General features: G+C 42.4%; 1 protein-coding gene across 1 annotated transcript in view; it reads right to left on the bottom strand.

Moving 5' to 3' along the window:
• SLC35F1 (solute carrier family 35 member F1) overlaps positions 1–14213 on the bottom strand; it is a 382926-nt gene that overhangs the window by 55262 nt on the left and 313451 nt on the right. The window contains exon 4 of the mRNA XM_036248565.1: positions 1343–1502. Coding sequence (XP_036104458.1) covers positions 1343–1502 — 160 coding nt within the window. The remainder of the gene's footprint in view (positions 1–1342; positions 1503–14213) is intronic.

The following is a 14213-nucleotide window of genomic DNA, read 5'->3' as shown; positions in this document are numbered from 1 at the left end:
TACCTAGCTCCCTAAAAATCTTTTCTCTTCCTTGAAATAAATACAAAATTATGTCTAATAGTGAGAAAAAATGTTGTTATGGGTATCTAACATCTTTGATAAATGAACTATAAGATGCAATAAATGTATTATGGCAGAAAAGAAATATTTTGAGGAGCAAAATATTTATAATAAGAACCTATTTTAATTGAGTTTTATCTTAATCTTATTACTTTCTAATTTTGCCTTTTATATCCATAAGTTTTCTGAGGAATGTCATAGAGAAGTATGTCTTTGGCTTTATTGAATCTGTTTTGCACACTCCAACACCAATAACCGTCTCAGGAGCCACCTTTATTGCATGTCCTTCCTCCATGCCTCAGTAAACGCAGGGGTGGTCCTCAGAGGAGGTCCATACTGTTGGAGTAAGGTGGCAAAGAGGGAATTCACTAATAGACCCACTGACTTTACTGACAGACTTCAAAAAACATCTCCTTTCAGGTGAGCACAAAGGCATGGAAGCTTCCTAAGGGGGGACCAGTCCCTGTGACAAGCACAGAATCAGGACATAAGTTGTCTGCGCCTTTCCCACATTATACACCACTGCACAGGCTCCAAGCAGTGTCAGTGCCTTGGGCGCAGGAGCCCTCTCTCCGTCTCTGGGGAGCGTCTTGGATCTGGGCTCCCCAGAAGATTAATAATCATTGATGAGGAAATCTTGAAGCTCTACATTATAGGTGTACAAGGTAATTACCAAGGTTGTTACCAAAACCCTTCCTCCAAAACAACAACAACAACAAAACCAGACAAAAACCATGCATGAGGAGATGAAATTTAGCTCTCCTGCATAAAATATCAAGTATTCCTAATCTTAGTCTTCAAACTTGAAATCTCCCTTAGGCCTATCTATCAACCTTCACCTAGTAGTTTGGAAGCTCCGTCTTGCTCTGACTTGGGAAAGAAAGAGTTGGGGATGGTAGGTGGGAGGGTTGGGGAAGACACCAGTGGTTCTCAGTGGACTGACCCACAGACACCATCTCTAACCAGCCATTCTGGACCTGATAGTTCTGGCCTCCAAAACACCCTCAAAGTGGGTCCTGACTCCCACCTTTCAACACAGTCTGAAAGTTTCTGAAGTCTTGTAGAAAGAGCATAAAGCCCATGTGTTGCTTCCTTTGTTTACTCAAGAAACATATTAAGTACGTCCTATGTGCCACTGTCTAGGTGTGGGGAAGCAAGTAGGAGTAAGGCCCAGACGGTGGGAGGGCCAGGTTCCTCTTCTACACCCAACAATGAACATTCCATGACTGGCCTTGGCCTCATCCAAAGAAGCAGGTACCCTGGCGAACCCAGGAAGACTCACCTGCTCCTTGATGCCTTCCCACAAGCACGTCGGCTCCCACCATGCAGCCCATCCCCAGGATGCAGACGACGATGCCGATGAAATGCACAGCCTTGTACCGGATCAGCAGGAAGAACCAGGAGAGTAAAATCACTACCGGGATCACAAAACAGTCCAGGAGCTATTAGCAGGAAGGTAAAAAACAGGAGGAGGTCAGGGGGAAGCTTTTCATGTAGTCAAGAAACATAACTTAGCTCTGTAGAAAGTCTATTTCCCCTGAACCTGAGGTTTTGTGTAGAGCCAGGACTGAAGCATTTAAAACAGATGCAGAAACAAACTCAAATTAGCTTTACTTAAACATCTCCAAGAAGACAAGGGGAGAAGGCGAATGGGTAAGATAGGCTGGTAGGAGTGATTCACCTGCCCCTGTCTTCCAGGGCAGCCTGGCTTCCCAGATTTCTCAGTGCCCTGGGCCCCAGAAACACCGCGTATGTTGGGAGAACACACTGAGCCACGTTAGATGCTCCCACCACTTTAGGAATAGATCTGGGAATGGGAGGTAAGGGGGCAGAGGTCTTATAATGTTTATAAATTATTAGAATTTACACAAAAGTTTAACTTAATTTCTCCCAGACAATTGTCTTCCCACAACCAGCAAAAGTTACTTTAACCTGTCCTTGAAATTTCACTCTTAAAAGAAAAAAGTTGCTCTAAATAGATTAATCTTGGAGGTTCACAAGTAACTAAAGCACTGTTGAAAACATAATAATAAGAGCGAGAAGTTTGAACAGAGTTTAGAAAAAATAACTTTGATTTCATTTTCTTATATATTTTGCACAAATAGTGAGATTCCGACTGACAGCCCCAAGAGTTGATGAATTCTCCCCAATCGTGCCAAGAGGTAACGTGGTGAAATGAGAAGACCCCTGTGCCAGAGGCCAGATGCCTGAACATGAGTGCTAGGTCCTCGGTGGCAGTGCAACCTTGGGCAAATCATGAACTCAGGACACCTCGATTTCCTGTTAGTAGAAGAAACGCCTACTGACTTTCCCCGAAGATCATTGTGAAGCTCAGAGATAATACACGTGAAAGCATTTTGTAAATTACTTGGGCTTGACACCAGTCTATCATCCTGTTTCCAAACACGCCCTGGGCTCCAAGCACTAGTTGTTTCTCCTACACCCTGGTAAGATGCAGTGGCCTTTGATACTCCAGGCAAAGCAGAGTCTCCACTAGACAAACGTATGTCCCACTGGACTTCAATCTCCACTTACCAAATGAGAAACTGGTGATCTTGTTGCATTGTCCAGCACAATCCTCCGCTAGAATCCTCAACAAGTGGCTCTGCTGCCCCACAACCAGATACAGAACAGTGACCCCTAGTACCCTCTCTCTTACTCTATAGTCTATTGATCACCCAGTTCTGCCAACCCCATCTTTTAAACGTCTCCCAAACGTCCTCATGCCGCCCTCTCTCACTTCCACCACCTAGATGAGATAAGTGTCCATGGCAATAATAATTAGTGGAATTACTGGCATAATGTCTGCCTTCCCCTCTTGTTCAGAGGTCCATGAGAGCAGGAATATATTCTTAGTACCCAAACCCTGTTGGGCTCATAAAATGTATCTAATAGTAGTTATTGAACAAATACATGTAAGACTTTTTAATGATCAGAACATCAAAATAGTCTCCAAGATTCATTAAAGGCTGAAAAATGTTTGTATACAGCAGTTCACCTCCCTTTTCCATCGTTTTAGTTATGTTTCACTTTCCCTGGTTTTAGTTATCCACACTCAACCACGGTCTGAAAAAATTGCATGAAAATTCCAGAAATAAACAATTCAGAAGGTTTAAACTGCTTCCCGCTCCGAGTAACCCAGGGTGTGAATCATCCCTTTGTCTAACGTATCTATGTTGTATACATTTCATCACTTAGTAACCGGCTCAGTTTTCAAATCGGTTGTCATGGTACCACATTGCTTGTGTTCAAATAACTCTTATTTTACTTACATTGTTATAATTGTTCTATTTTATTATTAGTTATTGTTCTTAATCTCTTACTGTGCTTAATTTATAAATTAAACTTTATCATAGGTATGTATATATAGTAAAAAACATGGTATACACAGGGTTCGGTACTATCATCGGTTTCAGGCATCCACTGGGGTTCTTGGGACATCTCCCCCATGAATAAGGGGGGACTACTGTATTTGCGAAGCACCCCTGACTGTCAGAATGGTTTTTCGGCATTGTAAGCAGCTCTCAGAATCCCCTCTGCTCCTAAAGCTTTTTGTGACCTGGGCAGATCCTCATGCTCCTCTGTGCTTTGGTCTTTGCAAAATGAAACAAGCAATCAGAATGTCAGCTGTCCCCGGGGCTGCTGTGAGATTAGGTGATGGAAGGGCCTTGTGAACAGTAATTTAACACTGGGGGCTGAGCCGGGAGGTGACAGTACTCCGGAGGGGCTGTGTGGGAGGGAGGTGGCTGCTGGGACTGTACTATAATAGCACCGGGTTGCTCACTGCATAGTTAATTAGCAAATTAATGACCCTACTTGATGTGGTAAAATGCTCTAAGGCAGGTTTTATAACTGGCTTCAAATGTCATTCAAGAACACTAGGAAATTTCAGTTTGCTAGTGAAAACTGTTCACTGGGCATAAAACAGTTGGTGTTTTGTTTTAAAAATTAGAAATGATTGGATCAACAGTGGAAATATTTAGCTACATACTCCACAGTTGGGATTTCATTATCTGGCTAGAAGCCTTTGGTCTTCAGAGCTGAAGACCTCCATTCTTGAATTACTGAAGGCAAACTAGGCCATCATCCAACCTTTGGGGAGGACTGAAGTGAGTTCTCAGTGTCATTGAAAGTCCCAAAGCATATGATAAGCTCTGGGATCTATTCCCTTAATGGGTTGAGCTAACAACAACAACAAAAAAAGCCACGTTCTATTTGCTGGCGAGACTGTTAGGATTTCTGAGACACTGCAGGTAGAGAAGCGTGGTGCCCAGCATGCAGTAGGTGGCCAGTGATGGGTGGTCAAGTGATTGATGAATACACAGCCACTTGCTATCACCAACTGTCCGAAAGGACGTTAGAGATAATCCAGGCTGCTACTGGCAATTTGGGTGAAACACTCCTTCATCCTGCAGGAATGCCCCATATTCTCTGCAGAATAGAGCTGGGCTCTGACTACTAAAAAAAAAGCTTCTACACATTTACAAGTGCCCCTTGGGGGCAGTATCTCCCCAGTTTAGAATCACTGTGACCCCTTTATCTAAAAGTTGGGAACTCAGATGTTTCCAAATAAGCGATGTGCTCGAGGTCACTCACATTGTTGACAGCAGTAATGGTGCTGTCATGATTCTTTTCGAGCAGTATTTTAATAAAGGTCAATTAGAGAGTTGCCACGGGTGGAAGGCTTGCTCGAGGGCTCACTACCATATCTGTAACTACAGAAAAGAAACCACAAGACCACTGATGTTAGTAAACAGGCTACTCTTTTCCAGTGATTTCTTTTTTAGCTCCAGCCTTTCCCTGTGGTCATATAGTGCAAAACATACTACAAAATGATTTTCCAATAGTTTTCGGGTAGCTTAATTCCATAACCAAGTGGTTGTTTAAGTAATAAAAAGAAAGGCAGTATAATAGATGCCTGTTAAAAAAAGAAAAAGAACCAAGAAACATTCTGATTCTGCCATTAAGCTGTTAATATATTTGCCTTTCTTTGCATACATTTCTATAACCAAAAGAAAATGATAAAATATTAGTACCAAAAAATAAACAAATGAATACTGTTTCATAATCATCTTATACTCTGAAAATTCTCAAAGAACTTTAAGAATACTTTGGGGGAAAAAAAAGTTCATTACCCCTTAAATTTACATAGCATTTTCCCCCTTGAAGATTTCAACTAATTTTACTCTTCTCTATCATTAATCCTCAGGTGATAGGGAGGCCCACAATTCCACATCATCTGATTTCATTGAGATACACCATGTTTAGTGGCTGGGCAAATTCTCTTAAGTAATGGTGATAGCACCAGGATTATTAGTTGAACTCGGTAGTTTTAAATACCATTTACAGAAAATTGTACTAAGTTTACATTTATAGTTTGCTAAACACATGCTGTTTTTACTTAATCTTTGTAAGAGCCTTCTAAGGGAGTTTATGAGTATATCCATTTTATAGATAAGAAAGTGGAGGGTTCAAGAGTAAAGCAAGTGAGTGTCAGAGTTTACGTGTACTTTTCAAGTTCTTTAAATAGTAAAAAAATTTATGTTGGCATTGCTTTTAGGACAACAGAGTAAGTCAACATTAAGTGACATTAAAGTTTTTCTTTTTCTTTAAGTACAGTATATACTTCTTCAGCTCGGGAAGAGTATAGCTCCCTCCTCTCTCTTCAACTTCAGCCAATCTCACCACTGGATCTTCTCCTGCAGTCTTTGATCACATGTGGCAATGCTCTCTCCTGCGTGCACGCGCGTGCACACACACACACACACACACACACACCTCTCCCTGGCTGCCAACACCCACTCAAGCCTCTCTCTTCCTTTCTATGCTGCTTCCATATGTATCCACTCCCCAGACCACCTCAGTCTGGTTTAAGAGGCACTGAATCTGGTTTCCATGCTCACTCTTGAGTCCCTCTCTGGCCTAACATGGTCACTGCACTCACCCAGTAGTGACGTATTTTCAGGCTATTGGGAACAGAACCAGGGAAACACAGAAGATAAGGTCCCTGGAGGTGGTAGGAAGGTCCTGTGAAATTATGTGGACCAAAAGGTTGAAAAACATTCTGCAAAATCAGGATACAAATGGGGTTATCTATCCACTATGAGGAGGTTTGGTAGTGCGTAAATGCAGATTTCACTGATAGGCTGAAAACACGTCATCTACTGGGTGAATGTAGTGACCATGAAAATGCGCTTACTGCAAAACAGCCTTATATTGCCTACACTTGTTTTTTGATTTGGAACAATATTAAATGAAGCCTTTTGGGGACAAATCCAAATCTTTTCCCAGATTCTTATAGAATTTCCAATGAAATTTTTAAATGTAGTTGCTGGAAAACATCGGTCGAAGATAAATTATGAGTTTCAAAAAGGGCATAGTGATACATCAGTTTAAACATGGTAGAGGTTTTGGGATTATTTTAAATTAAATAGAAAATGTAGATAGCCACATAGCACTTAGAGAAAATGTTATCTTTTAGACTAATGTTAACTTTTTTCTTTGAGTTGGTTATAAAAATTTCACCACATTAATCCAAATTATAAACAAAATTTATTTTATTTCATAAAGAATGAGTAGCTTTGCCTGAAGGTGCAAGAAAAGACCAGGTTATTTCTTTCTTTAAAAGCAGAAAATGATTTCTTCTAAAAGATCAAATTTGTAAATTAGATTTTCCCCCTTTCAAATAGTTATTTTAATTCATGAAAGAACAAACAAACACCAGAGCATCGTAAAGTTCATAAAGCTAGAATGTCATGGTATTTTGTTTTCTGACTTATGCATCTATATACATACTTTTAACATAGATGAAGATGAGGAAAGGTAGGTAACTAAGATGAGAGAATTGTTCTGCAAATTAAAAACGGACATTTTAGAAAATCTTTAAAGCATTCCCGTTTTGTACTTATAGACGTAAAAGCCCAGAATGGTTTGTTCTTTGTCTTCAACTATTAGCCCTTAAATATCTTCAGGAAAGCTGAGCATTGCATTATGGTTTCACTCTGATAAAATGTCTACATTACAGGTTGTCTTTTGTGTCTAAAGTAATACATATACTCTTTTCTTTGTTAATGTTGAATGTTTGTGGTTCCAATAACTTCTCTCCTCTGGATTCTAACTGAGAGAAAATAATAGTTTGATTCATTTGGAATGGCTGTTTTTATAGGTCAAAGTATTTGAGTATTGACAATTTCACATGGCTCACCTAAGGGACCCAAATGGAGATGAGACACCAGAGTAATAACATTAGACCCAGATTGCAAAGGCAGTGTTGTCTCCTACCTCCCACAATAATTTTAACTTAAGACTAAACTTTCTCAGATAGATACACTGAGGTAAATGATCATGAAGCCTTGGACTCTGTCACTTCCAGCAAGTGACAGTCCTTACCAATCTTAAAGCAGGCAGAAATGAAACACCCTGAAGACGGTTCTTTTCCTCCTTTTTTTTTTTAATCCTCACCCAAGGACATTTTTTCATTTTTTGTTCAGACAGAGTGGGGGAGAGAGAGAGAGAGACAGAGAGAGAGAGAGAGAAACATTGACGTGAAAGGTCTACATTGAGTGGCTGCCACCCGCACGACCAACCAGGGCCGGGGACAAACTGCAACCAAGGTACATGCCCTTAGCGGGAACCAAACCGGGGTCTCTCTGGACCGCAGGCCGACACTCTAACTGCTGAGCCAAACCGGCCAGGGCCTTTTTATTTTTTTATTTTTTATTTTTTTAAGGCATAACAACCTAACCAAGTGGTGAAGTTGCCTTTTGGACATCAAATTAACTATTTTTCCTTTGGGATGGAGCAAAAAGGATGAGAGGAGGAGAAGGAATCTTCCATTCTTGCAGCGTTTGGAAGGGAATGGACGTCGTTCCTGGCCTGGGTGGCCTTGGGGGAGACAGGATCCCCTCTACACTCCTTCAACACAACACTTGGTTTGGGTGAGATATATGTTTGTTTCTTGATTAAGAATCTCAGTATTATGCCCTGGCTGGTTTTGCTCAGTGGTTAGAGTGTCCGCCTGCGGTCCAGAGAGACCCGGGTTCGGTTCCTGCTAAGGGCATGTATCTCAGTTGCAGTTTGTCCCCAACTCTGGTTGGGTCATGCCGGTGGCAGACACTCGATGTGTCCCTTTCACGTCGATGTTTCTCTCTCTCTCTCTCTCTCTCTATTCCTCTCTCTTCCTCCCACTCTATCTGAACAAAAATTGAAAATGTCCTCGGATGAGGATAAAAAAATAAAAAAAGAACCTCAGTATTATAATATTAGGCATGAAACTCTCTGAAAGGAGAACATCCGAATCTATAAGAATAAGATGTTAACAATGGTCGCCTTTGAATAGGATAACTGGATCTTCTCAACCCCATGGCACCAAATGTGGTATCCAAATGCCCTCTCTTCCACATATACTACTTTCAAAATATGTAGAGTATAAAAAATATATGAGAGTATAAAAAAATCTATGAGTCAGGTCAGCCTTGCTCATGCAGAGTGAATGGCTTGTAAGAAAAATTAAAACAAAACAAAAAGCCGGTGCCCAACTGTTCCCATTACGGTAGCGCATAATGAGGAGGTGACCTCATCCCTCGTTCTAATTCTCTGTGTCCAAAAGGGACTCCTCGCCAGCCTTCAGCTCCTCATTAACGCTCCCCTCGGGCTATTCACAGGGAGAAGGCTCCCCTAGCAGGGCCAGCTGTCAGAGGCTGAACCTCAGGCAACTGGTAGGTGATTCCAGGAAAAAGAACATTTCCCTACTCTCCCTCCCTCTGCTTCTAATTGGCAATTCTCCCGTGTTTCTAAAAGTGATATGTATTATATATTCATCTCCAGTGAGTAAGACTGAATTGTTAACAGGGAAGGATCTTAAAAAAGACACACTTCAGCCACACAGACACAATGAAAGTCCTCTTTGGACTGACAGTCCAGCTGAAGAGAGTGGATATAATTTGAGAAATGCACGCTCACACTTCATCAAGAACCACATGGACTCAGGGGCCCGGATGCAGCTGTCCCCGAGGCATTTGAAAAGCCAACCCGGCGCACAGTCCAGGGAGTCGTGTCTTTGATCTGGGACAGATTTTCCTGGTAGGCGCCTCACCCTCACCACCCCTTCAGATATTTTTCCCTTCCAGGGCTATTTTGTTCAGAACACGTCTACCTCCCACAAACCCCGTACGTTAGGACTTAATGTTTAGGTTTAACTGTCTTAAAATATTCATGTTGGAGGAAGCTGTTCCCAGGAGCTCCAAACTGATAAACTGCATCACTGTGTTGACTCTATGACAGACATTTTCCAGAAAATGTCCTATTTTCGGGATTTAGGAAAAGATTTTCACCAGACTCTTCTTGTCTCCACTGATGAGGACTTGAATGTGCAAATTTCATGTGTTCTCTCGACCAGTTCATCAGAACTTCCGGTGTGTTAAAGTATATTCTCTTTACTTTTTGGGCTTTAGCTCTCCAAGACAAAAAGAAAGAAAGGAAAAAGACACTACCATGTGCTGAAAATCTGGGACACACCTGAAAATCTGGGTGACCTCTGGAAGACACAGGTCATTGGGAGACAGAATTCCTCTCGCTCCGATGCAGGGAATCTATCTGCCTTGGGTGAGGGCGGAGCTCTCGGGGGACAGCTTCCTTCGGGTTGAGCGTCACTGGTGTTTTAATCAGTGTTAACAACAAGCTCTGATTCCCAAAGCCAACTAGATTCCCAAAGCAGAAAGCAAGGAATTAACATTTCCTAGTGTCCAGCATATACCGGGCACAACACTAGGTCCTTATTTTCCCCGCGTTACTGATGAGAAATCGGAGTACTAAAGATAACAGGTAACTTATTTGAAGTCACATGGTAGTGTCTGCACCAGGATTTGATCCGAGGCCAGCGCCGTTTGCTTACACAAAGTGAGATTGGCCCCGGTCCAGGTGCAGTGGTCTAGGCTGGGTCTAGCAGACTGGAGGGCTCTCCTGACGTCAAGAGCTCTGTGGGAGAGATGGCAGGCTCTGGGGGTATTATAGAAATAATTGCTGGGTGTGTCTGTGTGTTTTTATATTAAAGTTGGTGAAGGGTATAAGAAAAAGTGTATGAGGATTAGAATCATTTGCTTTTAGCAGTGGTTCTCTGACACTGGCTATCTTGAGTGTTTTTGGAGAAGTGGTTGCCTTAAGTCAGCCAAGCACCGATAATTTAATTTCTTATTTATGGAATTCATGCCCATAAGAACATTAACAATAACATTAAAGAAAGCACACATTTCAAAGCACATATTGAAGGAAATGAACATTTTCTGATAAAATATTAATTCTCCATTAATTTTGCATTATTTTGATTCCTCCCAGCATTAAAACAGCACAGGGGGACAATTTCAAAAGCTAGAGGAAAACATCTGGTGCTTCTGGAGGTCTATTTCCAGGTCTAACTCAGCTATTCCAGATTTTGTTAAAAAAGAGCAAAATCAAATTTTCATCACCTTACACTTGTCATTTATTTATGCAGCCAGCAGGCATTTATTAAACGCCTGCTGCATGCTTGGCATTGCTACAGGTGCAGGAATACAAGAGTCAACAAAACAGCCTGCATCCAGGTCCAAGTGGACAGTGTTCAATACACACATAGTTCTTCCCTCCAGTTCATAGCCAGTTTCCTTCCCTAAGGACTTGCCTGGCAGAAGGTGATTCTGCTCTGGTATTTTAGGACCCTCCTCCCTGCTCTTTGAGCAGTCTTGCTCCAGCAACTATCATGTGTCACCTCTGGATCTTCACCCCTCCCTCGGTGCTGCTGTCTGCCTTTGCTGTGAGGCACGCCCATAGCTTTCCCTGGATGCCCACTGCTCTGTGCGATTTATCTTCCCTCTTCACAGCCAGGCTTCCTGAAAGATTAATCTACAGTCACTGCCTCTGGCATCTCGGCCCCATTCATTCCTCAAGCGATGTCAAATACTGACAAGTCCCTTAGCTGTGATCACCAAAGCTACCATGCACGGTCACTTTAGACTAAACCTTTGTGCAGCATTTGGCATTATTGACCCCTATCTCATTGAATTTTCTCCTCTTCTCATTTATCTATCTGTCTTTTATTCTCTCCTACATCTCTGGCGCTTTCTTCCTTCTGTCTTTTTGTGGACTCATTTTGTTCTTGGTGTCCCCCAAAGTTGGTGTGTTTGAGGGCTCAGTCCTTAGTGCTCTCATTTTCATAGTGTACATATGCCACCCTCTGGCTGTCACCCACCTCTTACTTCCTTTCCAGCCAAACTTCTCGAAAAGTGTTGCCATTCAGTCACTGTATCCCTCTCTTCAACATCCATTCAACCCCTCAGTTCAGTGCAATCTGGGTGCTGTTCCCCAAACACCATCACAATTGTTCAAAAATACATCCCCTGTTTTGGAACCCAGAAGACACATTTCAGTCCTTACCTCCTGTAACACAGCATCTGACACCCCCTCCTTCTTCTGGGGTCCTTATCTGTCAGGCCTCCCTGTGTCTGCCCCTCAGTTCAGCTCTCATGCCCCCTTCACAGAGTCCTTGACTGGTTCCGACCTATGGGCTCCTAGATTTACTACCATCTCTCAAATGCTGTGATCTCAGGACGTCACCATGGTGTCTCTTCTCATCTCTCCACATTTATCCTGAAGGATTTTGTGTATGGTCTGGCTTTAAAAGTCGTCTCTATGCTGATGACTTCCAGATCTACATCTTAAACCTGGGTCCACCTCTTAAACTTCAGAGCCACACTGCTGATCCAGCTCAACACGGTTCACACACAACTCATATCTTTGTCCTTAAATTGTTCCTTCTCACATGGTCCTCCCCTCAGTGAATGGGACCAGTCGTGACTGAGCTGCTTGCGTCTGAACCCCGCAAGTCTGACTTCTAGGAGTCACCCCTTCCCTTTTGAAACACCTTCTCAACTTGCTTCCAGGACAGGCACATTCTTCTGGCTCTGCTCTTGCCACACTGGTCTCTCCTTCCCAGCTACTTTCCCCCGTCTCTGAATATGATGTGCTCTGGGGCTAAGCGTTGTTTTCTTCTCTTTTTTTATTTATACTAACTCATTGGTGATCTTATCAAACCATGACTTTCAGCACCATCTACATGAATGACTTCCAGATTCACGGTTCCAGTCTCTACCTCTCTCCTGGATCACAGGTATGTACACCTAGTTCACACTGAGTTCCGATGACACGCAGTCCCTTACGCTGAGCCCCGACTGGAGGTCCACCAGGAAGGCAAACCTACGAGGCCAGAGCAGAGCTCTTGCTTTTCTCTACATCAGCTCTTCTCAGCCGTCTTCATTTCACCACGCGGCACACACCAGTGCTCAGGCCAATAACCAAGGATTCATTCTTGACTCTTCTTTCCTCTCAAACTTCCTTCCTACCCCCATGCAAACACTCAGGAAATCCTGTCATCTTTCTCTTGTAAAACCACCTCTACCCACCTCTACAGTTAGCACTTGTTTTCAAGTCACCATGTTCATGCTGTCTCCTGTACAATCAATTCTCCATGAGTAGCCAAGTGATCTAAAAATGCAAATTAGGTCACATCAATCCTCTGCTCTGAACATTCCAATGATTTTCCTCAGAACAAAACCAAACTCCTTTCCTTGGCTTGCATAGCCTAGGATGTGACTGGCCTCGGTTGTTCTGGCCTGGGTCTCCTTCAGTGTCATCTTTCACTACTTTCAACTTCATTCACTCGTTTTGTTCCTTAAAAATGCCATGCTCAGGACCTTATACTGTTCTCTGCTTAGAACTCTTTTCCCCATATCTTTACACATCATACTCCCTCACATTCTAGTGAGAGTGACAGAAAATAAAAACTGGAAGGAAAGCTTCATGGGGGCACGAGCACTGTCTCCTTCATGCAGTATGTCTAGCATCCATGAAAAGGTGCACATAATACTTGCTGAGCACATGAGTGAATAAAACATGGACTGATCCTTCTTTACCACACCTCAAATAAGTCACCAAGTTCTATCTTTTGAGGTGCCTAAATTTCTCTAGAATTTCTTCCCTTGTCCCATCCTGTCTGCTCCTTCCTCATTAAACCATGTGAATGATCTTTCCAAACTGCCAATCTCATCATGCCATTCTTACACTGGAAACTCTCAGAATTAAGCCCAAATTTCCGATTGTGGCTATAAATCCTTTTCTGATTTGTCTGCATTCTTTTCTTTGGCCATCACGATCTTCAGATTCTAGGTAGAAGCATTTTTAGTTCCCTAACATGCTATGGCCTTTCTTGACTCATTTCTTTGCATATGCTTTTCCCTTGCCCAGAGTCCTGATGTCCATCTCTCTTGTGATTTCTTGCTTGGCCCACTCAGAATTATCTCTCAGAGCTCAGTTTAGATAATGCTTCTTCCAGGAAGCCCTCTCTGGCTTCTTCAGTGGGGAGTTGGTGCTCCCAGGAGCTCTCATTGATTTCCATATTATTAAATTGTACTTATCATGCTAAAATGCAATTATCTTCCAAAAGGAAAAGAATATTTCTTTTTTGTACTCAGTTTTATCTCCCACTTCGAGGATAGTCCTTGGTACATAGTAGGGGCCCTTAAATATTTTATTGATTCCTTCATAATACTTATGGAGCACCTACTAAGTGCTATACATTATCTTAGGAAAACTCTCGGCCACAATGTCTTCCTGTTTGAGGGCTCTTGAATTGGAAATGGTCCCCAACCAGAACATAGAAACAAGAGGAAGGACAGGAAAAAGAGAGACAAAAATAACTCCTGCTATTTTCCCACATGTTGGTGTTTTTATGAATTCTCATTGCCTGGGTCTTTAAAAGTCTCAGCAGTTTTAAGATGATACACTTCAGTTTTGAAGCGTTTACTGACTTACGATTTATGAACAAACACATTCCTTCAAATACATTGCCAAGGGAAGCAGGCTATGCATGTTTTACTTTTTCTTTTTCTAGGTACAAGGACACCCTCCTACTTGAACCACTTATGGCAGGGGACTTTTCTGTAGTGATGGGGTGCTTCTGTTAATGCACCCAGTCCTGGCATGGAAGGATTTGTATGTGATCTGTCCTCGGCAGACAGCCCCAAAGTGCTCCTCCAAGGAGCCCATTCTAGGCACCATTGGGAACATTGGCATCTTAGTAACCACAGAGAGAGAAAATCTCCCCAACAGGAGTCTCTTGTCGAAGA

The sequence above is a fragment of the Molossus molossus genome, unplaced genomic scaffold (genome assembly GCF_014108415.1).
Source record: "Molossus molossus isolate mMolMol1 unplaced genomic scaffold, mMolMol1.p scaffold_m16_p_8, whole genome shotgun sequence".
Classification (NCBI taxonomy): domain Eukaryota; kingdom Metazoa; phylum Chordata; class Mammalia; order Chiroptera; family Molossidae; genus Molossus; species Molossus molossus.
The sequence above is the reverse complement of the archived record's forward strand: the minus strand, read 5'-3'. Positions and strand labels throughout refer to the sequence as shown.